This window comes from Salmo salar, chromosome ssa09, assembly GCF_905237065.1.
Source record: "Salmo salar chromosome ssa09, Ssal_v3.1, whole genome shotgun sequence".
NCBI lineage: Eukaryota > Metazoa > Chordata > Actinopteri > Salmoniformes > Salmonidae > Salmo > Salmo salar.
In genome coordinates this window covers 79,462,696-79,490,072 of record NC_059450.1, presented here as the reverse complement: position 1 = coordinate 79,490,072, position 27,377 = coordinate 79,462,696, and the positions used below count along the sequence as shown (strand labels likewise).

Sequence of the window (27,377 nt, the reverse complement as noted above, 5' to 3'; positions counted from 1 at the left end):
GAATAAATGATGCTGTAGATACTGGGTAGGGTGGTAACTGTAGCTGATGTAGCAGTAATAGTTACATACAACATCCATTACGCTTTTGTTATCATATCATAGATTTGTGTTAATATGTATTCCCATTCATCTACCTTGCATACAGTAATTATATATGACTAATTATTCCTATTGGTTAGGTACCAAGCCCAGTCAGATTCTTTCATCACCCTCAGGATGGCCTCAATATGGACTGATGTGTTCTGTATTCTTTTGTGGCGATATGGAGAATAAAGGAGCCCTAAGCCTTGACCCATTTACTGTCATTAGTGAGTGAATGTACAAACTAGAGAGAGACCAGCAAAGATATGGAGGACACCCCCCTTGACTGTGTATGGAGGGTTTGATGTGTCGTGTCTCTGTCATTTCCTGAGCATAGCTGATTAAAGGGGCAGGTTACGTGGTTGTGTGAGGCAAGAACTCACTCTCGCAGCCTCAGAAGTATCCATTAGAAGTTGATCCTCCCTACACCTCTCCTCCTCTCTGTCGACACTCATAATGAGCTCAATTAGAGCCTGTTGGATGGTGTCTTTGGTGAAAATGAGACAAGAATCACCCAGTTATGACACCATAAGGCCTAGGTGGGCCTTTCAGCACATACTGATCACCAGAGCTGTTACTTTTAGGATTAAGTCGTTCCAGCACTCAATCACTGTTTATTAGGAAGGAGGAAGAGAGGTTAGGAGCGAGGGAAGAGAGGATAGGAGGGAGGGAAGAGAGGATAAAAGGGAGTTAAGAGAGGTTAGGAGGGAGGGAAGAGAGGTTAGAAGGGAGTGAAGAGATGCTAGGAGGGAGGGAAGAGATGTTAGGAGGGTGGAAAGAGAGGTTAGGAGGGAGGGAAGAGAGGTTAGGAGGGAGGGAAGAGAGGGAAGAGTTGTTAGGAGGGAGGAAAGAGAGGTTAGGAGGGTGGAAAGAGAGATTATGAAGGGTAAAGAGAAAGAGAGGTTATGAGGGAGGAGAAAGATGGTAGAGAGGTTAGGAGTGAGGCAAGAAAGGCTAGAAGGGAGGCAAGAGAGATTAGGGGGGGAAGAGAGGTTAGGAGGGAGGGAAGAGAGGGAAGACAGGTTAGGAAGGAGGCAAGTGAGGTTAGGAGGGAGGGAATAGAGGTTAGGAGTGAGGAAAGAGAGGTTAGGAGGAAGGAAAGAGAGGTTAGGAGGGAGGGAAGAGGGGTTAGAAGGAATGAAAGAGAGGTTTGGAGGGAGGTGAAGAGAGGGATGAGCCTTTATGGGGGAGGGAAGAGATGGAAGAGAGGTTAGGAGTGAGGGAAGCGAGGGAAGAGAGGTTAGGAAGGAGGAAAGAGAGGTTATGAGAGAGGCAAGAGAGGTTAGGAGGGAGAGAAGAGAGGTTCGGAGAGGGTAAGAGAGTTTCGGAGAGGGTAAGAGAGGTTCGGAGGAAGGAAAGAGAGATTAGGAGGGAGGCAAGAGAGGTTAGGAGGGAGAGAAGAGAGGTTCGGAGAGGGTAAGAGAGGTTCGGAGAGGGGAAGAGATGTTCGGAGAGGGTAAGAGAGGTTCGGAGAGAGGGAAAAGAGGAATAGAAAACAGGGCCTTCATTTTGCTATTACACCTATTACGTCTGTCATTCTTTGCCTTGTACACACACACACACACCTAAACACTCACTCTCTCCTCTTCACCTTCTTCCACAGAGTTCTTTCAGGAGCTGGACTCAATGATGGAACCATTGAGCCAACACAGCAGCATGATAGAACTTGTACGCTACATACGTCAAGGACTGCACTGGCTACGGATAGAGGCCCACTTGTTATAGTGCTGCGGGAACTGGAACTAAACTGTCTGCCTCTCTGTCTGTCTGTCTCACACCTCCATCACTACCTCTACCAGCCAGCAACGCCCACCATCCCCCAGTCTCCAGCCATCTGATAACACCCCAATGGACCCCCACCACACTGCCAGCCAGCAAGCCCCGCTCCATGTCACCTCTCTGAGGTCAGAGGTCATCATCTGCTCTACTACACAGTCTGTATCTCTGCTCCCTCCGTACAAGGTTGACATTTCCAATGGATGTGGGGGAAAAGTCCCACTATCCAAGCCCCAAAGCGAATGAGAGGGAAGTCCCACCAAAGACCTGTGGAGTGTCTCCAAAGCGTGCCACTAGAGGCGAAGGATCTGTGCTGTTTTGGTGGTTTTCTGCCCGACAGAGCCCTTTGATTTCCCTGTTGTTTGTTTTGATCTGACCACCCCTGAGGGCCTCTTAGAACACTGGGAGCGTTGTTCAGTTCACAGCTCCATTCCAACAGGAATATGGATCAGGAATTTATAAGTGCTTTCAACTCTTCACATGTTTAGTTTCTGTCGATGCCTTGATGAACTGACTGACAGAAGCCAGTTGAATAAGTGTCTCTCTCTACTACTATCTGACCGTTGATTTATGGTCCTCAAGACCTCCGTCTCATGTCAGATAATACATACAGCAACAGTTAGCCTACCCTTTAGTACCATTGGAACAACAAATCATTCAAAATGATTCGATTACTTGTTGCTTATTGGAAATGAACAATGAATAATCAAATTCAATCTGCCACCACAAGCAATTTCTCTGGTTTTGAGGGATTTGCATAATAACATTGTGTCTACTACAGCAGATGAGGATTGTGTCTTTCAGCCCCAGAGGTTGGTGGTGTCTTTGTGTTTGTTTGGTTAACTACAGTAATAAGAGGCCGGATTTATTCCAAACCAGCACACATTTTCCATGGGTCTAAGGCAACGAAGGCAACGGGGAAGACATGAAGTGTTACACCACCTGAGACTGTGTTCAAAGGTCTAATGCAGCCATTTTTATCGCAATATCAAATCATTTCTAGATAACAATTAAGTACTTTACTGTTATTGTTTTCAATTAAAATGGTCAAAAATAAATAAAAATAGCTTCTTAGCAAAGACTAATTTCTCAAGCAAAAATTTAGCTAGGACTGTCTGGGAGGTCTGACTGGGAGGGGAAAACTGAAAATTAGCTGTTATTGGCAGAGAGGTTTGGAACTCTCTTTCTTATTGGTCTATTAACTAATTTACCATCTGGTGATCTCCCCATGGAAGGCCAAAACTCCATCCCACCAAAACAGGCTAAAAGGGCATTATTATAATTTTTACAATTTCAAAGTATTTTTCCAACCTCATAGTGTGGAAATATGTATAAAACACCAGAAAATCACATTTTGACTGCACTGGGCCTTTAAATAAATATGAATCATCCATTCACTGTTACAACACCACCACAAACAGTAAACACCAGAATGAGTCCATTAGCACGTCAGAAGATATGTACGTACATGATCTTTTCACTGTCTACGATGACTGCTGTATATCACAATGTTTGTTCAGTTGTCCACAGAGAGGTGTAGACTGTTGAAGAACAATCCATAGTAACACTTCTTATGTGTTCTGTGCATAGTTGTACATTTGATTGTACGTATATTTAAACGTGGCTTGATGGACATACTGTAAGCCGTCTATATGAGATGCAGGCAGTTTTCCTAAGGAGGAAATATGATGGTTGTTTTGTTTTTGGTATTTATGTGGATGTGATGTGAGAGAATGAACTGTAGGGAAGTGTGTGTTGCACTGTGCAGAGATGATTTTGGGGGATGGATTCTCTATTGCTGGGTGTCCATGCCTCTCTCTCTCACTCTCTCTCTCTCTCTCTCTCTCTCTCTCTAGCACAGTCCATACAGTTTATTGGAGTAGACCATATCTCTATGGTTAAATGTGTATGAGAGACAATGAGGATGTGTGTGAAGTATGATTTTCACTATGATAAAACAAAGTGCCTCCGTATCCAGTGGAAATTATTAAGAGTCTATATTTAAGAACAAGAATGAATCTAAAGAATTTTTCCATACCATGTTGGTATATTAGATTTTTTCATAAAACCACAATTTATTCATGTACTTTTTACTGGCAGTTATGATACCAGGTTTGGCTTTAAAATTGCAAATGTGTGACTTACATGTATCAAATTTCTAACTCCGGTACTGTTTTGAGGATAGTGAACGGGATATTCAGAAACGCTTAAACATGAAAATGCTTAACGTGACTTACTGTAATTACCTATAATCAATAGGTTAACACTCCAAGCCATTTACAGCAATAGCTGGATGATAGCACTAATTGTGTTCATTATCTTGTTACTAAGAACTGAGAAATGCTCTTAAATCACATTCAGTGTTTCTGACATTTAGAAGTAAGAATGGTGATCCCTATAAGAAGTTTGGAATTTGTATCTATTGATTTTAGGTCATTAAGCCAAATTAAGCGTTTTGGAATTTCCTAAGAAAAGACTGAACAAATTACAGACAAAACAAAACGTTAAACTGGATTTAAAAAAAATCACTTAATGTTGATCCATTAACTGTCTTATTTAGGGTTCATGTCATTCAGTGTTATTTTATGGATCAGTGCAGTAGCCTACATGGTAATCGTAACCGTGCTCAGTCAATTCCAAATCTATTTTAAAGATGTAGGGTACCACACCATGTGGTAATAGCAATATTTACACCAGTCCTACTGTAACGAAATGGATAGAAAAATCTGAAAGACAACCTAACAACTTAATAACTTCTTTGTACTGTATCTGAAGGTCATTTTTCATTTAGCCTTTTGTGACAACTTGTGATCTCATAACTATCAGTCAGAGTTGAGGAAAATGAAGTGTGTGCATTATTTTTTTATGCAAATGATCACATTTTCTCCTCCAGTCCAAAGTAGCCAACTGTCTTTGCTTTTATGAGGAAAGCAGTTTGTACATTTCCAGTGGTTTTTCCCAGCTGTTCCTGTTGGCACTAGAGACAGGCCATTCTGTCAGGAAAATCTGGGGCCCTTTGGCAGCTAGTCAACAGCACAAAGTAGCACTGGTATCCTGTTCTCTCTCCCTCTCTCTCTCTCTCTCTCTCTCTCTCTCTCTCTCTCTCTCTCTCTCTCTCTCTCTCTATCCCTCTCTTTCTCTCTCTCTCTCTCCCTTCTCCCCCTCTCTCCCTAATCCATCGTCTGATATAAACAACCAGCTCCAAACTAAGTCCCTGTCTGGCACTGACGAGGAGCAGCTAATGTCTTCTATTCATTCCACAATGAGGAAAGGCTGAATTAAATTGGCTTATATCCACCGGAGAGAACATGATCTGTTTTTGTTTCAAATATACGGTTTTATGTCTAAAACATGGAAATTGTGAAATGTTGAATGAGGTGCCATCTGGACTGGCAGTGTTACCAAGCCAATGTATGGTGTGACCTAGTCCTCAGCTTGGTATAACCAGGTGGTGATGATGACATATCAGGAAGGAATTACTCATTAAATGAGTCCCTAGTTGGCTTGATAATATATTGCTGCTACAAATGTTGATATTTCATAGATAGATTTTATGAATACAGGAATTTTCATTTTAAAATGAATACTTCTAGAGAAATGTTATTGAAAATAGCCCACAAATCTTTTAAGCATTGCAGAGTAAACACAAAGATGTATCCTAGCTATAGTAGATGTATTATGGAGTTCTGCTCACCTTGCTGTGTTGTCAGTTCAAAGCCTGAACAGTATTTGTCACTATCAGGCACTACTTAAGAGCAGGATCAATAAGACTTACAGTGTTCATGTTCAGAGGATGTTTTCCTCCGTTCGCTTTATTTAATTCCAATGCAGACAAATCAAGCTCATCTAAGGTAGAAACTATGGTGAGGGGGGGTGTCGGCAAGGCAGACGTCAAAACCTACCATTTATGCTATCAAACTCCTTAGCAATTTACACCTAGAAGAAATCTGACACTCTATCAACACAATAGTATTGTGTTACAAATTGTTGTATATTTATCATGTTCTTATTAATCATAATGTATTATTTTTGAAAAGCTGCTTTTTTTCTGGTGAGTGAGGACAATACAAAGCCTAATAGCGCGACTGAAGTCTGCCACTTTGGTCCGGTCATCTCTTGTTCCATTGTACCACTACATCAGGAAAGATGATCTCCAATAAACACTGTCCCAGCTGGAAGCATTGCTCTGCAAATGAAGCACTGCAAATACCACTTAGTTAACACAAAGCACCACAACATGTTGGTCAATTAACAACTGTGTGACTCAATGCTCATTCATATTCAGTGGATATTGTGTCATGTTTAATATGACTGATACTGGGCGCTCATGACACATAAACATATCAAATACCTATCAACCGTTCATCATAATCTACATCAATACGTCATAGATTGGACATCTGAAATGTTATTCCCATTAGCTGAATCATTTAGTATCATTTGTTTGTAATCTAAACGGCTTGTGTCTGTGACCGCAGACCATTGGCAGTCATTTGGTGTCATTAAGAGTAGCGCAGGTTGACCTTCGGGTCACCACATGTTGTTGTAATACAAATTGAAGTCAACAGGTGGCAGCTTTCATTCAACTATATGTTCAACCCTTCCTTCAGCTTGTTGGTGTCTTAAAGCAATGTAGCAGACATGTGTTAGGGGACATGAAGAACAGTTATCCATAGATCCTCTTGTTGTTTATATCTGTACAGAATGACAAGGTGCTTTCTGGTTTATGTCCTACGGTGTAAAGGATTGGACCACATGTACCATACAATATATATTACTTCTGTTGACTGCCCACAGCTGACAAAAATACATTGGAAATCCATTGCCTTGACATGAGTTTATTGCAGACCTGTGACATCTCACCACCCCTTAACCTTTGATCTTTTGGGTAGTCTGTCCTGTGTGACCTTGGCGTTTCAGTCATTCCAATGTCACCTAGAGTGGCATTTCTCTGTATCATCCACCACTTCCTTTTGTAAAAGAGAGACAATGAGATTATATAAACTAATGTACAGCTTCAGTCAACAACAGTTGAAAAGGTTTGTTACAGAAAAAAGGCATTTACTTATCATGGCTGTGCTTCCTACTTCATGAAATAGATGAACTATAATTTACAGACATTTATTTACCAAATGGGATAAACATTTGAAGGAAAATCATGTGCTTTTGATACAATTATATTTCTGAAAGTATTATTAAAAGTCTAACGTTATTATGTTGCAATTGGCTAAATTTATTGTGAAAAGTAGAGCGATTTCCCAAAGATCAGATCCCTGTGTTCAAGCCTAAGAGATAAAATTGCTCAATAACTTTAACCAACATTTTTTTCAGATATGGAACAATTACTGTCAGTTCTGGCAACATTTCAGTCAGATCCATTTTAACTGTGAAATGCAGCATTGCTACATTAATATAAATCTTACACAGTGTGACAATAGAAATTCATTTGCAAAACAGTTAGCAATGCTGATAGCCATACATTAGCTTAATGACATACTGTTCCTCGAGGCTCAAACTTTATAAATGCTTAAACGCTACCTATTCCCTAAATGATGTAGCCTAGGATGTTGGTCAGAAGTCAGGGAAGAACAAGGTTACCATTCCAAGTAAATAGCCTTTTCTCTTGCTGACGTTTTGCCGATAGTTTAAAGATGGACAATGTTGGAAACAGAAAATGCAAAGTCAGAAGATGTTTTATTTCAGGCATGCTGTAGTTTTTAGTTTGTTAATTTTTGTACAGAGCAGGGTTACTGTTATGCTATGGATTTATGAACGTATAGTTGTATGGATTCATTAAAAATGCGTTATGTATCAAAGAAACTTCCTGCCTGGTTACCTTTGTATTTAACATGTGTTGCACAAGTTCTGCCATTTTGTATTATTATTTCAGCCTATTGTATGGTTATTTTATAATAAAATTGTTATATGTAATGATCAAAAACTGAAATGATAGTTATGTTGTTTTTAAATGTTTAATGTTTCTGTAAAAAATGGAATAAAAATGGTATGAACCGGATAAATTGTTCCTCTGTTGTCTGATTTCCAATTACTGTTCTGTTTATGCCATTGTCATGTGTCTGATTATTTAAATTGGGGAATGCACATTGCATCAGAGTTGCCTAGAGTGAAATCACAACGTTTCTATGGCACATCCTTTTAATGATTGCATCCCTTAATTTAATGACTTGTGAGAATGGCATTAGTCTCCTTAGAATTCACCATTTGTTCCCCAAACCAATGAGTCAGTACAGTAAATTATGTATTTTCAACAATACTGTATATCATCTGTTTTATAATCAAGGGCATCATTTCTGAGGGAAACACACAGCCACCTGATATGTGAGATGGTGCAGCAACTGTCCAGTTTAGAGAAACAGGACTATGATTAGAGGAGAGGTGAAGAAAACACACATTCACAGGGAGACATGACATTGTATCTGTGTCTGGCTGTATGATAAATCCCCTGTAATCAGCAGCATTACACTGGTTCTCATCTGAATTAGCCTATAGTGCTTACTGATCATCATAAAAGTGCATTCTTTATGGAACTAATGGCTTCTCATTTACTCATCACAGGGACAATGTGCATGCTCCTGCACGCCTTATTAATTTATGAGGATCCTGATGCATTGGAAGCCACTGGAAGGCATGAGGCTTTTTAAAAGTGTTTTATAATACCAAATTGAAGTATTTTTGTGTGGGGACAGGAATCCAACCTGCTAAATCATTTCCCAAACGAGGTGTCAAAAGGTTTTTATTATCTGACTCTAAGCATTTCATTTGGCTGTGGCACTGGGCCTGCCTGGCTGCTGACAGTTAAGATGTATTGATTTAATTGCCTTGGGCAAACATGCAATAAAATCATCTCAAAGACACATTTTCATGGCATTGCGGATCATCAAAGTAATTGTTCGACCGCTACAGCTATATATCTGCAGGTTACCATCTGACATCCATAAGTCAAAGCATCTCATTAATGTGGATGACTCAAATCATTTGTGAAGTGGAATCAGTGATTTTGTTATCTGCAGGAAACTCTGGGTACATGTTAAATGACAGGAGGTACTGGGTACATGTTAAATGACAGGAGGTAATGGTACATGTTAAATGACAGAAGGAACTGGGTACATGTTAAATGACAGGAGGTACTGGGTACATGTTAAATGACAGGAGGTAATGGGTACATGTTAAATGACAGAAGGAACTGGGTACATGATAAATGACAGGAGGTACTGGGTACATGTTAAATGACAGGAGGTACTGGGTACATGTTAAATGGCAGAAGGAACTGGGTACATGTTAAATGACAGGAGGTACTGGGTACATGTTAAATGACAGAAGGAACTGGGTACATGTTAAATGACAGAAGGAACTGGGTACATGTTAAATGACAGGAGGTACTGAGTACATGTTAAATGACAGAAAGAACTGGGTACATGTTAAAGGATAGAAGGAACTGGGTACATGTTAAATGGCTGAAGGAACTGGGTACATGTTAAATGACAGAAGGAACTGGGTACATGTTAAATGACAGGAGGTACTGGGTACATGTTAAATGACAGGAGGTACTGGGTACATGTTAAATGACAGAAGGAACTGGGTACATGTTAAATGACAGGAGGTACTGGGTACATGTTAAATGACAGGTTGCATGCCGAAGCAGACTGCTTAATATAAATGCATGCCAACTAAATAAGGGTCTCCAAGGAAAATTGATGGGCCTTGCTACAGGCCACATGCTATATATACTATAACATTGATGGGCCTTGCTACAGGCCACATGCAATAAATACTATAACATTGATGGGCCTTGCTACAGGCCACATGCTTTATATACTATAACATTGATGGGCCTTGCTACAGGCCACATGCCGTGTATACTATAACATTGATGGGCCTTGCTACAGGCCACATGCCGTGTATACTATAACATTGATGGGCCTTGCTACAGACCACATGCTATATATACTAGAACATTGATGGGCCTTGCTACAGACCACATGCTACACAGTGCATTCGAAAAGTATTGAGACCCCTTGACTTTTTCCACATTTTGTTACATTACAGCCTTATTCTAAAATGAATTAAATAGTTTCCCCCCCAATCAATCTACACACAATACCCCATAATGACAAAGACAAAACAGGTTTTTAGAAATTTTGCAAATGTAAAAAAAAAAAAACAGTCAAAATATTACATTTTCATACGTTTTCAGACCCTTTACACAGTACTTTTTTGAAGCCCCTTTGGCAGCGATTACAGCCTCAAATCTTCTTGGGTATGATGCTACAAGTTTGGCACACCTGTATTTGGGGAGTTTCTCCCATTCTTCTCTGCAGATCCTCGCAAGCTCTGTCAGGTTGGATGGGGAGCGTTGCTGCACAGCTATTTTCAGGTCTCTCCAGAGATGTTAGATCGGGTTCAAGTCTGGGCTCTGGCTGGGCATTCAGAGACTTGTCTCGAAGCCACTCCTGCGTTCTCTTGGCCGTGTGCTTAGGGTCGTTGTCCTGTTGAAGGTGAACCTTTGCCCCAGTCTGAGGTCCTGAGCGCTCAGGAGAAGGTTTTCATCAAGCATTTCTCTGTACTTTGCTCCGTTCATCTTTCCCTCGATCCAGACTAGTCGCCCAGTGTCATGGGCGTCGTAAGGATTGGACCAAGGCGCAGCGGGTAAAGTGCTCATCTTCTTAATTTATTTAAAGAAAACACTTAAACAAAATAAACAAATGACAAAAAACAGTTCCATAAGACTCCCATGCTATACAGAAAATAACCACCCACAAAACACAAGTGAAAACAAACCCAACTAAATATGGCCTCCAATTAGAGACAACGACATCCAGCTGCCTCTAATTGGAGGTCATTGCCAAAACCCCAACTTAGAAATAGAAAACTAGATATACACATAGAAATAGAAAATATAGAACATAAACCAAAAACCCCGAAACACACAAAACAAACACCCCCTGCCACGCCCTAACCAAACTACAATAACAAATAACCCCTTTTACTGGTCAGGACGTGACAGTACCCCCCCCACTCCCCCTCCCAAAGGTGCAGACCCCGGATGCACCTCAAAAACAAAAACCCCACAAAAAATAACCTCAAACTTAAAGGGAGGGAAGGGAGGGTGGCCACCGTCAACAACGGTCCCTGTGCTACACCGCCCCCCCCCTCCCAATCCTCCCACTACGGAGGTGGCTCTGGCTCTGGGCGTAGCTCCTGTTCCGTAGACTCTAGGCTGGGGAGTGTCGCTGGAGCATCCTGGCTGAGGAGCGTCGCTGGAGACTCCGGGCTGAGGAGCGTCGCTGGAGACTCCGGGCTGAGGAGCGTCGCTGGAGACTCCGGGCTGAGGAGCGTCGCTGGAGACTCCTGGCTGGGGAGCGTCGCTGGAGACTCCTGGCTGGGGAGCGTCGCTGGAGACTCCTGGCTGGGGAGCGTCGCTGGAGACTCCTGGCTGGGGAGAGTCGCTGGAGGCTCAGGGCTGAGGAGCGTCGCTGGAGGCTGCAGACTGGAGAGCGTCGCTGAAGGCTGCAGACTGGAGAGCGTCGCTGAAGGCTGCAGACTGGAGAGCGTCGCTGGAGGCCGAGTGCTCACAGCAGGCACCGGCTGTACCGGGTTATGGAGGCACACTGGAGGATGAGTGCGGGGAACAGGAACAGGATGTACTAATGGCAGAGTGCTCACAGCAGGCACTGGCTGTACCGGGTTATGGAGGCACATTGGAGGGTGAGTGCGCAGAGCAGGAACAGGACGTACTGGACTAGGCAGGCGCACTAGAGGCCTGATGCGTGGGGCTGGCTTAGGAGGCGCCAGACTAGTAACACGCACCTCAGGGCTAGTGCGGGGAGCAGGAACAGGATGTACTGGACTGGGCAGGCGCACTAGAGGCCTGATGCGTGGGGCTGGCTTTGGAGGCGCCAGACTAGTGACACGCACCTCAGGGCTAGTGCGAGGAACAGGAACAGGACGTACTGGACTGGGCAGGCGCACTAGAGGCCTGATGCGTGGGGCTGGTTTTGGAGGCGCCAGCCTAGTAACATGCACCTCAAGGCTAGTGCGAGGAGCAGGAACAGGGTAAACTGGACCGAGGAGATGCACTGGTGGCCTGATGCGCTGCGCCGGCGCACTTCTCCCTGGCTGCCGGCTAACTCTCGCCTGGCAACGCTGCAGAGGCCTTATTGACCGCACCGGACTGTGCACACATATGGGCGACACAGTGCGTATCTCCGCATAACAAGATGCTTGCTTGATCCGTCGCTCCTAATAATAAGCATGGGGAGTTGGCTCAGGTCTCCATCCTGACTCTGCCCAACTCCCCGTGTGCCCCCCCCCAATTTGTTTTGGGGGGATGCCTCTTGGCCTCATCTAGCTCCCTTAGTTTCCTCTCCCAGAAACGTTGTTCTGCCTCCCACTTCCATCCTTCTCTTCGGTGCTCCAATCCCCGCTGCTTGGTCCTTGTTTGGTGCTCCAATCCCCGCTGCTTGGTCCTTGTTTGGTGGGTGGTTCTGTCACGGACATCGTAAGGATTGGACCAAGGCGCAGCGGGTAAAGTGCTCATCTTCTTAATTTATTTAAAACCTCTTACATCTAGATGTTCCGCTAGTGGAACACCGCTCCAATATCCAATGATAGGGCGTGGCGCGAATATACAAACACCTCAGAAATCCAAAAACTTCCATTTTTCAAACATATTACTTTTTTACACCATTTTAAAGACAAGACTCTCCTTTATCTAACCACATTGTCCGATTTCAAAAAGGCTTTACAACGAAAGCAAAACATTAGATTATGTCAGGAGAGTACCCAGCCAGAAATAATCACACACCCATTTTTCAAGCTAACATATAATGACACAAAAACCAAAACCACAGCTAAATGCAGCACTAACCTTTGATGATCTTCATCAGATGACACTCCTAGGACATTATGTTACACAATACATGCATGTTTTGTTCAATCAAGTTCATATTTATATCAAAAACCAGCTTTTTACATTAGCATGTGACGTTCAGAACTAGCATACCCACCGAAACTTCCGGTGAATTTACTAAATTACTCACGATAAACATTCACAAAAAAACATAACAATTATTTTAAGAATTATAGATACAGAACTTCTTTATGCAATCGCGGTGTCAGATTTTAAAATAGCTTTTCGGTGAAAGCACATTTTGCAATATTCTGAGTAGATAGCCCGGCCATCATGGCTAGCTATTTTGACACCCACCAAGTTTGGCACTCACCAAACTCAGATTTACTATAAGAAAAATTGGATTACCTTTGCTGTTCTTTGTCAGAATGCACTCCCAGGACTTCTAGTTTACACCCAATGTTATTTTGGTTCCAAATAATCCGTAGTTATATCCAAATAGCGGCGTTTTGTTCTTGCATCAAAATATTCCATTACCGTACTTCGAAGCATGTCAAACGCTGTTTAAAATCAATTTTTATGTGATTTTTCTCGTAAAATAGCGATAATATTCCGACCGGGAGACGTCGTTTTCGTTCAAAAACTGAAAATGTCAAATGGACTCTTCACGTGCACGCACGCACCCGTGTCAATGTTCTCAGATCGACCACTATCCAAATGCGCTACTGTTTTTCAGCCAGGGACTGCAGAGTCATCCTTCCCCATTCTGGTGCCTTCTGAGAGCCTATGGGAGCCTTAGAAAATGTCACGTTACAGCAGAGATCCTCTATTTTCCATAAGGAGGCTATAGAAGGCCAAGAAATGGTCAGAGAGGGCACTTCCTGTATGCAATCTTCTCAGGTTTTGGCCTGCCATATGAGTTCTGTTATACTCACAGACACCATTCAAACAGTTTTAGAAACTTGAGGGTGTTTTCTATCCAAATCAAACAATTATATGCATATTCTAGTTTCTGGGCAGGAGTAATAACCAGATTAAAGCGGGTACGTTTTTTATCCGGCCGTGAAAATACTGCCCCCTATCCTAAACAGGTTAAAGAAAACACTTAAACAAAATAAACAAATGACGAAAAACAGTTCCATAAGGCTCCCATGATATACAGAAAATAACCATCCACAAAACACAAGTGAAAACAAACCCAACTAAATATGGCCTCCAATTAGAGACAATGACAACCAGCTGCCAAAACAAACACCCCCTGCCACGCCCTGACCAAACTACAATAACAAATAACCCCTTTTACTGCTGCTAAAAAACATTGATTCTGCCACCACCATGCTTCAACGTAGGGATGGTGCCATGTTTCCTCCAGACATGATGCTTGGCATTCAGGCCAAATAGTTCTGTCTTGGTTTCATCAGACCAGCGAATCTTGTTTCTCATGGTCTGAGAGTCCTTTAGGTGCCTTTTTGCAAATTCCAAGCAGGCTGTCATGCGCCTTTTACTGAGGAGTGGCTTCTGTCAGGCCACTCTACCATAAAGGCCTGATTGGTGGAGTGCTGCAGAGATGGTTGTCCTTCTGGAAGATTCTGGAGCTCTGTCAGAGTGACCATCGGGTTCTTGGTCACCTCCCTGACTAAGGCCCTTCTCCCTCGATTGCTCAGTTTGGCAAGGCGGCCAGCTCTACGAGTAGTCATGGTGGTTCCAAACTTCTTCCATTTAAGAATGATGGAGGCCATTTTAGAATAAGGCTGTAACATAACAAAATGTGTAAAACGTCAAGGGACATGAATACTTTCCGAAGGCACAGGCCACATGCTATTTAAACTTGTCACGTCCTGACCCTAGAAAACTGTTATTTTCTATGGTAGAGTAGGTCAGGGCGTGACAGGGCGGGTTTTCGAGTTTAGTTTTTCTGTGTTGTTATGTTCTAGTTTTGTATTTCAATGTTGGGTTTTGTTTGGGATGATCTCCAATTAGAGGCAGCTGGTCATCATTGTCTCTAATTGGAGATCATACTTAAGTAGGTGTTTTTCCCACCTGGGTTTGTGGGAGATTGTATTTTGAGTTAGTGTATGTTTCACCTCTGCGTCACGGTTTGTTGTTTTGTTCTTTAGTTTATTTGTATGTATTGCATAGTTTCACAGTTCAATAAAAAATGTGGAACGATAATCACACTGCACTTTGGTCCGCTTCATCCTACAAACGACGTGACAGAATCTCCCACCACCAAAGGACCAAGCAGCGTGGAATGGACCAGTGGACTTGGGAAGAGATATTGGACGGGAAAGGACCCTGGAGGCAGGCTAGGGAGTATCGCCGTCCTAAAGAGGAGATTGAGGCAGCGAAAGCGGAGCGGCGATATTACGAGGCACTAAGCCAAACACGAGGCTAGTGCGAGAGGCAGCCCCAAAAAGTTTTTTGGGGGGGGCACACGGGGAGATTGGCAGAGTCAGGTTGGAGACCTGAGCCAACTCCCCGTGCTTACCGTGGGGAGTGAGTGACGAAGCAAGCACCGTGTTATGCGGTGATGCGCACTGTGTCGCCAGTGCGCATTCACAGCCCGGTGCGATCTGTGCCCGCGCCCCGCATTTGTTGAGCTAGGTTGAGCATCCAGCCAGGACGGGTTGTGCCAGCTCTACGCTCGAGACCTCCAGTGCGCCTCCATGGCCCAGTATATCTTGTGCCTGCCCCACGTACCCGGCCTCCAGTGAGTCTATCCACCCTGGTACGCCCTGCGCCTGCTCCTCGCACTTGCCCTGAGGTGCGTGTTACCAGTCGGGCGCCACCTGTGCCAGCCCCACGCATCAGGCCTCCAGTGCGCCTGCCCAGTCCGGGGTGTCCTGTTCCTGCTTCCCGTACTTGCCCTGAGGTGCGTGTCACCAGTCTGCCGCCACCTGTGCCAGCCCCACGCATCAGACCTCCAGTGCGCCTGCCCAGTCCGGGGTGTCCTGTTCCTGCTTGCGCACTCGCCCTGAGGTGCGTGTTACCAGTCTGGCGCCACCTGTGCCAGCCCCACGCATCAGGCCTCCAGTGCGCATTCCCAGTCCAGAGCTTCCGGCGACAGTTCCCAGTCCAGAGCTTCCGGCGACAGTTTGCAGTCTAGAGCTTCCGGCGACAGTTCCCAGTCCAGAGCTTCCGGCGACAGTGCCCAGTCCAGAGCTTCCGGTGACGTTTTACAGAACGGAACCTCCTGAGAAGGCAAACAGTCCGGAACCTCCTGAGACGGCCAACAGTCCGGAACCTCCTGAGACGGCCAACAGTCCGGAACCTCCTGAGACGGCCAACAGTCCGGAACCTCCTGAGACGGCCAACAGTCCGGAACCTCCTGAGACGGCCAACAGTCCGGAACCTCCTGAGACGGCCTACAGTCCGGAACCTCCTGAGACGGCCTACAGTCCGGAACCTCCGACGACGGCCCACAGTCCGGAACCTCCTGAGACGGCCCACAGTTCGGAACCTCCGGCGACGGCCCACAGTCCGGAACCTCCGACGACGGCCCACAGTCCGGAACCTCCGGCGACGGCCCACAGTCTGGAACCTCCTGAGACGGCCCGCAGTCCGGAACCTCCTGAGACGGTCCACAGTCCAGAGTCTTCAGCGACGGTCCGCAGTCCAGAGTCTTCAGCGACGGTCCGCAGTCCAGAGTCTCCAGCGGCGGTCTGCAGTCCAGAGTCTCCAGCGGTGGTCTGCAGTCCAGAGTCTCCAGCGGCGGTCTACAGTCCAGAGTCTCCAGTGGCGTCTGCAGTCCAGAGTCTCCAGCGGCAGTATGCAGTCCAGAACCTCCGGCAATGATCTACGGTCCGGTTCCTCCAACGTCGATCCACGGTCCGGTGGCACAAAAGCAGAGGAATCAGCAGGCGGAGCGGGGGTTACGCCCCGAACCGGAGCCGCCTCCTCTGCTGGAGGATCCGCGGGATGAGAAGGTTCTGCGTACTGCACCAGAGCCGCCATAGACATTTGTCACCCTCCCTAACCATCCCTTTTTTGGTTTTTTTTGTTGTTGTTGTTTAGGCGCATTCGGAGTCCGCACCTTTGGGGGGGTACTGTCACGTCCTGACCCTAGAAAGCTGTTATTTTCTATGGTAGAGTAGGTCAGGGTGTGACAGGGTGGGTTTTCTAGTTTAGTTGTTCTATGTTGTTATGTTCTAGTTTTGTATTTCTATGTTGGGTTTTGTTTTGGATGTTCTCCAATTAGAGGCAGCTGGTCATCGTTGTCTCTAATTGGAGATCATACTTAAGTAGGTGTTTTTCCCACCTGGGTTTGTGGGAGATTGTTTTTGAGTTAGTGAATGTTTCACCTCTGCGTCACGGTTTGTTGTTTTGTTCTTTAGTTTATTTATATGTATTGCATAGTTTCACAGTTCAATAAAATATGTGGAACGATAATCACGCTGCACTGGTCCGCTTCATCCTACGAATGACGTGACAATACTATTACATTGATGGGCCTTGCTACAGGCCACATGCTATATATACATTGCATTCATACTTCAGAAAGTATTCAGACCCCTTCCCTTTTTCCACATTTTGTTACCTTACAGCCTTATTCTAAAATATATTACATTAATTTAATCAATCCACACAATATCCCATATTGGGCCTTGCTACAGGTCTCATGCTATACATACTATAACATTGATGGTTCTTGCTACAGGTCACATGTTATATATATACAATAACATTGGCATAAATACAACAAAAATACAAAAACAACCAAATAAATGTCCATCCCAGACTTCTCCCACATTGAAAATGGCACAGTCAAAACTGATAGGTATATTGCTCCCCTTTCAAAATGACCTTTAGTTTAACCCATTTTCAAACAGAATATTCAACATACCTCCATGGATCCTAAACACACATTGTGTGTTGATTTAAAAAGCACAACAGATAATGTAAAGGAAAATCCACTTACACTCACTGACAATAGATGTTCAAAGTGGTCGATTAAATAGATTGCTTTCCTCAATCTCTTCATTTGTTAAAATGCAGGGATGTTAGATTTCCTATTCACATTAATTTACAGCACAGCGGTACTGACTTGAGTGTGTTGAGCACTTAATTGAATGATTCTTGATTAAACTCTGTTCCTGGTGAGAACAGCACATCACATTGCACTGCTCTGTAATTGGCTTGCTCGTTAGATTCCACCTGCTTTGGATGCACAGACGGCTCCATTTCATTTATTACATCTTGATTTCACATGCAGTTCATTGCCAGGCAATCAGTCTGATTGTTAATGCATTCTCTATCCACATCTCTTTGTCTAAAAGAGCTAGTTAATGTCTCCCAATAAGATCAAGTTATATCCACGTCAGTGGCGGTCAGTCCTCATTTGAGATGAGGGAGGACGATTTTTGTTTTTCATGAGCATGGCCTTGTTTCTATTACACCATATTGGATGACTGTCATTCATATTCCATTCATCCAGTTCAATGTAACAGCGATAGGTTTAGGCTACTACATGATACTCAAATTTTCCCTAGAACCATCATGAGGTTGCTACAACCTAGCACACAGGTCGAGAGACAAATTTGAGGTTACAGACAGTGACACATGGACGGACAGTGACATTCAACACCGCCTTGCACACTCTTGCCTCAATCTAGCTGATATAGGATGTAATCATTAGTCCAACAGTAGGCAAACAAGAGTTTATATTGGACAAATTCAAGTATGTTTATCCCCATTTTGCTTCTGTTTAAGAAATGTTTTTCAACAGAATAGGCGGAATTAATACACCCCTGATCACGAGTAAACATGCGCTCTCCTCTTCTCACCTCTTCCCTTCGCTTGTGGACTTCAATGCACAACACATCGTTGGCACCATATTAGCTAAGTAACGTCATAGTCAGCATAGCTAATAATTCTAAAGCATTAGTAAACCCTCTACAATCATGCAGTAACGTTACAGTTTACAGTCAGTAAGCAGTTACACCGGCGGGCCCCGGTGGCAAGCTGCCAGTTGAGGACTTGTGAGGCGTCTGTTTCTCAAACTAGACATTCTAATGTACTTGTCCTCTAGCTCAGTTGTGCACCGGGGCCTCCCACTCCTCTTTCTATTCTGGTTAGAGCCAGTTTGCGCTGTTCTGTGAAGGGAGTAGTACACAGAGTTACAACATTAACAATGTCAACACTGTATTTTTGATGTTATTTTAATGGACAAACAATGTTCTTTCAAAAACAAGGACATTTCTAAGTGACCCCAAACTTTTGAACAGTAGTGTATACCCATGTAAGGCTCGCTATGCCAAACTCATGTGGGAGGAGACTATAATATCAATGTAAATATGTCTCATCCCTACTCCACCATTTACCATAAAGCTCTGTCATTCACCTGCTCAGTCATTTGAAATAATTAAATTGATTAAGAAATTATGATGAACTGAGCATTCATCTGACAGATTATTACTGCGCTATTATGATAATCTCCCACCGAAAGGTTCCTGATAGAATATTTCCTTCACATTATTTGGGTTTTACATGCAGATCAGACATAATCCTGTTTTTCTTGCTCATCAGGACTTGGAGAATGACAGTTTACCAAAATGACTTTCAGATTCTTCTCTCCATACCCTGCCTACATTGCATTACTGGAATGTTTGGTAACAGAGACAAGTTCTGAAGACAGACTTAATGAGGTTAGCTCTCTGACACTCAGTACATGTGGCCTCTGGCCCAGCTGCATTTAACAGTCTGGCAAGCAGTGGCGTGGGCAGAAATCCATTGATGGCAGGGCCTGCAAAAATGTAGGTGTGCCCAAATTAAGGGACTCAAATCATCATTAAATGATCATAAAAGCATAGCCTACACTACACCCTACTGTAATTGACTGCATACACCAAACCATCTAACAAGTGATTTCACATTACAGACTAAATAGTCTTGCAGGCCTACGCAAATCCATGACTCACATAGACCTACACATAATAACTCATAGGCCTGTAATTAATAGCTAGACTAGAACATAAAGCCCTGATAGAACAGTAATAATCACAATAGGCAGCAATAGCCTATATAGACTAGAACATAATGCCCTGATAGAACAGTAATAATCACAAAAGGCAGTAATAACCTATATAGACTAGAACATAAAGCCCTGATAGAACAGTAATAATCACAAAAGGCAGTAATAACCTATATAGACTAGAACAGAAAGCCTTGATTGTCACGACTTCTACCGAAGTTGATGCCCCTCCTTGTTCGGGTGGTGTTCGGCGATCGACGTCACCGGCCTTCTAGCCACCATTGATCAGTTTTCATTTTCCATTGGTTTTGTCTGGTCTCTTTACACACCTGTTTCATATCCTAGTAATTATATGTTGTGTATTTAACCCTCTGCTTCCCCTCATTTCTCTGTCGGTGATTGTTTGTTTGTTATGTACGTGTTGTTTCTGTATCGGTGTGCGACGGGTTATTGTTTTACCCGGATTATTTTTCTACGTTGGTTTTGGAAATAAATACTCAATTTTGAACCACTCTGTTTTCTCCTGCGCCTGACTTCCCTGCCACCTACATACACGGACTATGACAGAATCACCGACCAATTTTTTGAAGTCAGCAGGAGAAGATATCGCAGACAGGGAGGTGGAGGAGCGCATCCAGAAGAATGCAGAGAGACTATCACATCTATGCGCTGCTATGGATCGCGCTGTTCAGCTGATGGGCCATATGCAGTGTTCCTCACTGAGTTCCCTGAATTCCTATCGGATCTTGTAGTCATAGCAGATAATATTCTAATTTTTAGTGACTTTAACATTCACATGGAAAAGTCCACAGACCCACTCCAAAAGGCTTTCGGAGCCATCATCGACTCAGTGGGTTTTGTCCAACATGTCTCTGGACCTACTCACTGCCACAGTCATACTCTGGACCTAGTTTTGTCCCATGGAATAAATGTTCTGGATCTAAATGTTTTTCCTCATAATTATGGACTATCGGACCACCATTTTATTACGTTTGCAATTGCAACAAATAATCTGCTCAGACCCCAACCAAGGAGCATTAAAAGTCGTGCTATAAATTCTCAGACAACCCAAAGATTCCTTGATGCCCTTCCAGACTGCCTCTGCCTACCCAAGGACGTCAGAGGACAAAAATCAGTTAACCACCTAACCGAGGAACTCAATTTAACCTTGCGCAATACCCTAGATGCAGTTGCACCCCTAAAAACTAAAAACATCTGTCATAAGAAACTAGCTCCCTGGTATACAGAAAATACACGAGCTCTGAAGCAAGCTTCCAGAAAATTGGAACGGAAATGGCGCCACACCAAACTGGAAGTCTTCCGACTAGCTTGGAAAGACAGTACCGTGCAGTATCGAAGAGCCCTCACTGCTGCTCGATCATCCTATTTTTCCAACTTAATTGAGGAAAATAAGAACAATCCGAAATTTCTTTTTGATACTGTCGCAAAGCTAACTAAAAAGCAGCCTTCGCAAATGGAGGATGGCTTTCACTTCAGCAGAAATAAATTTATGAACTTCTTTGAGGAAAAGATCATGATCATTAGAAAGCAAATTACAGACTCCTCTTTAAATCTGGGTATTCCTCCAAAGCTCCATTGTCCTGAGTCTACACAACTCTGCCAGGACCTAGGATCAAGGGAGATACTAAAGTGTTTTAGTACTATATCTCTTGACGCAATGATGAAAATAATCATGGCCTCCAAACCCTCAAGCTGCATACTGGACCCTATTCCAACTAAACTACTGAAAGAGCTGCTTCCTGTGCTTGGCCCTCCTATGTTGAACATAATAAACGGCTCTCTATCCACCGGATGTGTACCAAGCTCACTAAAAGTGGCAGTAATAAAGCCTCTCTTGAAAAAGCCGAATCTTGATCCAGAAATTATAAAAAACTATCGGCCTATATCGAATCTTCCATTCCTCTCAAAAATGTTAGAAAAAGCTGTTGCACAGCAACTCACTGCCTTCCTGAAGACAAACAATGTATACAAAACGCTTCAGTCTGGTTTTAGACCCCATCATAGCACTGAGACTGCACTTGTGAAGGTGGTAAATGACCTTTTAATGACGTCAGACCGAGGCTCTGCATCTGTCCTCGTGCTCCTAGATCTTAGTGCTGCTTTTGATACCATCGATCACCACATTCTTTTGGAGAGATTGGAAACCCAAATTGGTCTACATGGACAAGTTCTGGCCTGGTTTAGATCTTATCTGTCGGAAAGATATCAGTTTGTCTCTGTGAATGGTTTGTCCTCTGACAAATCAATTGTAAATTTCGGTGTTCCTCAAGGTTCCGTTTTAGGACCACTATTGTTTTCACTATATATTTTACCTCTTGGGGATGTCATTCGAAAACATAATGTTAAATTTCACTGCTATGCGGACGACACACAGCTGTACATTTCAATGAAACATGGTGAAGCCCCAAAATTGCCCTCGCTAGAAGCCTGTGTTTCAGACATAAAGAAGTGGATGGCTGCAAACTTTCTACTTTTAAACTCGGACAAAACAGAGATGCTTGTTCTAGGTCCCAAGAAACAAAGAGATCTTCTGTTGAATCTGACAATTAATCTGGATGGTTGTACAGTCGTCTCAAATAAAACTGTGAAGGACCTCGGCGTTACTCTGGACCCTGATCTCTCTTTTGAAGAGCATTTCAAGACTGTTTCAAGGACAGCTTTTTTCCATCTACGTAACATTGCAAAAATCAGAAATTTTCTGTCCAAAAATGACGCAGAAAAATTAATCCATGCTTTTGTTACTTCTAGGCTGGACTACTGCAATGCTCTACTTTCCGGCTACCCGGATAAAGCACTAAATAAACTTCAGTTAGTGCTAAATACGGCTGCTAGAATCCTGACTAGAACCCAAAAATTTGATCATATTACTCCAGTGCTAGCCTCCCTACACTGGCTTCCTGTTAAGGCAAGGGCTGATTTCAAGGTTTTACTGCTAACCTACAAAGCATTACATGGGCTTGCTCCTACCTATCTTTCCGATTTGGTCCTGCCGTACATACCTACACGTACGCTACGGTCACAAGACGCAGGCCTCCTAATTGTCCCTAGAATTTCTAAGCAAACCGCGGGAGGTAGGGCTTTCTCCTATAGAGCTCCATTTTTATGGAATGGTCTGCCTACCAATGTGAGAGACGCAGACTCAGTCTCAACCTTTAAGTCTTTACTGAAGACTTATCTCTTCAGTAGGTCCTATGATTAAGTATAGTCTGGCCCAGGAGTGTGAAGGTGAACGGAAAGGCTGGAGCAACGAACCGCCCTTGCTGTCTCTGCCTTGCCGGTTCCCCTCTTTCCACTGGGATTCTCTGCCTCTAACCCTTTTACAGGGGCTGAGTCACTGGCCTACTGGTGTTCTTCCATGCCGTCCATGGGAGGGGTGCGTCACTTGAGTGGGTTGAGTCACTGACGTGGTCTTCCTGTCTGGGTTGGCGCCCCCCCCCTTGGGTTGTGCCATGGCGGAGATCGTTGTGGGCTATACTCGGCCTTGTCTTAGGACGGTAAGTTGGTGGTTGGAGACATCCCTCTAGTGGTGTGGGGGCTGTGCTTTGGCAAAGTGGGTGGGGTTATATCCTGCCTGTTTGGCCCTGTCCGGGGGTATCATCGGATGGGGCCACAGTGTCTACTGATCCCTCCTGTCTCAGCCTCCAGTATTTACGCTGCAGTAGTTTATGTGTCGGGGGGCTAGGGTCAGTCTGTTACATCTGGAGTATTTCTTTTGTCTTATCCGGTGTCCTGTGTGTATTTAAATATGCTCTCTCTAATTCTCTCTTTATCTCTTTTTGTCTTTCTCTCGGAGGACCTGAGCCCTAGGACCATGCCTCAGGACTACCTGGTATGATGACTCCTTGCTGTCCCCAGTCCACCTGGCCGTGCTGCTGCTCCAGTTTCAACTGTTCTGCCTGCGGCTATGGAATCCTGACCTGTTCACCGGACGTGCTTGTTGCACCCTCGACAACTACTATGATTATTATTATTTGACCATGCTGGTCATTTATGAACATTTTAACATTTTAACATCTTGACCATGTTCTGTTATAATATCCACCCTGCACAGCCAGAAGAGGACTGGCCACCCCTCATAGCCTGGTTCCTCTCTAGGTTTCTTCCTAGGTTTTTGGCCTTTCTAGGGAGTTTTTCCTAGGGAGTTTTTCCTAGCCACCGTGCTTCTTTCACATGCTTTGCTTGCTGTTTGGGGTTTTAGGCTGGGTTTCTGTACAGCACTTTGAGAATATCAGCTGATGTACGAAGGGCTATATAAAAATACATTTGATTTGATTTGATTTGATGGACCGCTTGGAGAGACGGGAGATTCAGCCAGCACCTCCACCAGCCCAACCGGGGTCGATCCAAAACGCCCCTTGTCAACCTGAACCGGGTGGTATCTGTCTAGCCATGCCTCGGGGTTACGACGGAAGTATTGCCAACTGCCGGGGTTTCCTGCTCCAATTAGAACTTTTTCTGGCCACGGTCCACCCAGTCCCATCAGACCGTGAGAAGACTTTCGCCCTCATCTCGTGCCTCACCGGGAGAGCCCTGGAATGGGCCAGCGCTATGGTTGAAGGAGGTGCTACGGCGTTGGACCGATATGAGGAGTTCATCCGCCGCTTCCGGGCAGTCTTCGACCACCCACCCGAGGGCAGAGCGGTGGGTGAGCGCCTCTACCATCTGAGGCAGGAGACGAGGAGCGCCCAGGATGTCGCATTGGAGTTCAGGACCCTGGCAGCCTGTGCAGGATGGAATCACGGGGCCCTGATAGATCATTATCGCTGCAGTCTGCGGGAGGACGTCCGTCGGGAGCTGGCCTGTAGAGACACCACCCTAACCTTCGACCAGCTGGTGGATCTGTCCATCCGGTTGGACAACTGGCTGGCTGCTCGTGGACGTCCAGACCAGGGTCTGGTGGTTTCATCCTCCTGCACCCCCTCTCCTATAACCATGGAGCCAGGAGAGAGGGTGCACAGGGAGACTGGAGGGAGTTCCCGCTCGTGTACCATCGGTGACCGCAGAGGACACACTGCTGGTCGGTGCCGGGTAGGTTCTTCTGGGAATCGAGGTAACAGGCAGGGCGCTCTGGCGCCACCCCAAGTGAGTAGGCACCATTCTCATCCAGAGCCCTCTGTTGCTCATATATTTGTGTCTGTCACTTTTTCTGATTTTTCCCCTCATTCCCAGCATAAGGCACTAGTAGATTCAGGCACGGCTGGGAACTTTATTGATCAAACGTTGGCTCATAGTTTAGGGATCCCTATTGTACCGGTGAAAGTACCTTTTCCCATTCACACCTTAGATAGTCGACCATTAGGGTCAGGGTTGATTAGGGAGGCCACGGCTCCATTGACTATGGTGACGCAGGGGGGTCACAAGGAGAAAATGTGTCTTTTCCTTATCAACACTCCTGCGTATCCGGTGGTGCTGGGTCTTCCCTGGTTAATTAGTCATAACCCCACTTTTTCTTGGCCACAGAGGGCTCTTACGGAGTGGTCGCGAGAGTGCTCAGGTAGGTGTGTAGGGGTTTCCGTTGGTGCTACTACGGTGGAAAATCCAGACCAGGTCTCCACCGTGCACATTCCCCCTGAATATGCCGATTTGGCTCTCGCCTTCTGTAAAAAGACGGCGACTCAATTACCACCTCATCAACAGGGGGATTGTGCGATAAATCTCATGGCAGATGCTACACTTCCCAAGAGTCACGTGTATCCCCTGTCGCAAGCGGAGACGGTGGCTATGGAGACATATGTTTCCGAATCCCTGCGTCAGGGATACATTAGGCCCTCCATCTCACCCGTCTCCTCGAGTTTCTTTTTTGTGAAGAAGAAGGATGGGGGTCTGCGACCGTGCATTGATTATCGAGGTCTTAATAAAATTACAGTGGGGTACAGTTACCCGCTACCTCTGATCGCCCCGGTGATTGAATTAATGCACGGCGCGCGCTTCTTCACAAAACTGGATCTCAGGAGTGCGTACAACCTGGTGCGTATCCGAGATGGAGACGAGTGGAAGACAGCATTTAGTACCACCTCAGGGCATTATGAGTACCTTGTCATGCCATATTGGTTAAAAAATGCTCCATCAGTCTTCCAATCTTTTGTCGATGAGATTTTCAGGGACCTGCACGGGCAGGGTGTAGTGGGGTATATCGATGGCATTCTGATTTACTCCGCTGCACGCGCCGAGCATGTGTCCCTGGTGCGCAAAGTGCTTGGTCGCCTGTTGGAGCATGACCTGTATGTCAAGGCTGAGAAATGCTTGTTCTTTAAACAGTCTGTCTCTTTCTTAGGATATCGCCTATCTACGTCAGGAGTGGAGATGGAGAGTGACCGTATTACAGCCGTGCGTAATTGGCCGACTCCCACCCCGGTAAAGGAAGTGCAGCGATTTTTAGGGTTTGCCAATTACTACCGGAGATTTATCCGGGGTTTTGGTCAGATAGCTGCTCCCATTACCTCACTGCTGAAGGGGGGTCCGGTGCGCTTGCAGTGGTCAGCTGGGGCGGACAGGGCGTTTAGGAAACTGAAGGCTCTGTTTACCTCGGTTCCTGTGTTGGCTCATCCGGATCCGTCTCTGCAATTCATAGTGGAGGTGGACGCATCTGAGGCTGGGATAGGAGCTGTGCTCTCTCAGCGTTCAGGTACGCCACCTAAGCTCCGCCCCTGTACCTTCTTCTCTAAGAAGCTCAGCCCGGCGGAACAAAACTATGATGTGGGGGACAGGGAGCTGTTGGCTATCGTCAAGGCTCTGAAGGTGTGGAGACACTGGCTTGAGGGGGCTAAACACCCTTTTCTCATCTGGACTGACCACCGCAATCTGGAGGACATCTGGGAGGCGAGGAGACTGAATCCTCACCAGGCAAGGTGGGCCATGTTTTTCACCCATTTTGTGTTTACCCACTCTTATAGACCAGGTTCCCAGAACGTCAAGTCAGACGCACTGTCCCGGCTGTATGACACAGAGGAGCGGTCCATGGATCCCACTCCCATCATCCCAGCCTCTTGTTTGGTGGCACCGATAGTCTGGGAGCTGGACGCGGACATTGAGCGGGCGTCACGTGCAGAGCCCATTCCCCCTCAGTGTCCAGCTGGGCGTCTGTACGTTCCGTCCGCTGTCCGCGACCGATTGATCTACTGGGCTCACACATCACCCTCCTCTGGTCATCCTGGGATTGGTCGGACAATGCGCTGTCTTAGTGGGAGGTACTGGTAGCCCACCTTAGCTAAGGACGTGAGGGTTTATGTTTCCTCCTGCTCAGTGTGCGCCCAGTGCAAGGCTCCTAGACACCTACCCAGGGGTAAGTTACAACCCTTACCCGTTCCACAGCGGCCGTGGTCGCACTTGTCGGTGGATTTCATAACCGATCTTCCACCATCACAAGGTAACACCACGATCCTGGTCATTGTGGATCGCTTTTCTAAGTCCTGTCGTCTCCTCCCTTTGCCCGGTCTCCCTACGGCCCTACAGACGGCGGAGGCTCTGTTTACACATGTCTTTCGGCACTACGGGGTGCCTGAGGATATAGTGTCTGATCGAGGGCCCCAGTTCACGTCAAGGGTTTGGAAGGCGTTCATGGAACGTCTGGGGGTCTTGGTTAGCCTTACCTCGGGTTTTCACCCCGAAAGTAACGGGCAGGTGGAGAGAGTTAATCAGGATGTGGGTAGGTTTCTGAGG

At 45.2% G+C, this 27,377-nt stretch overlaps 1 protein-coding gene across 1 annotated transcript in view; it reads left to right on the top strand.

The window, feature by feature from the left end:
• Positions 1 to 7,867, top strand: part of LOC106611959 (AF4/FMR2 family member 2-like) — a 335,934-nt gene extending 328,067 nt beyond the window's left edge. The window contains exon 22 of the mRNA XM_014212678.2: positions 1,685 to 7,867. Coding sequence (XP_014068153.1) covers positions 1,685 to 1,806 — 122 coding nt within the window. The 3' untranslated portion in view covers positions 1,807 to 7,867. The remainder of the gene's footprint in view (positions 1 to 1,684) is intronic.
• The last annotated feature ends 19,510 nt before the right edge of the window (positions 7,868 to 27,377 follow it).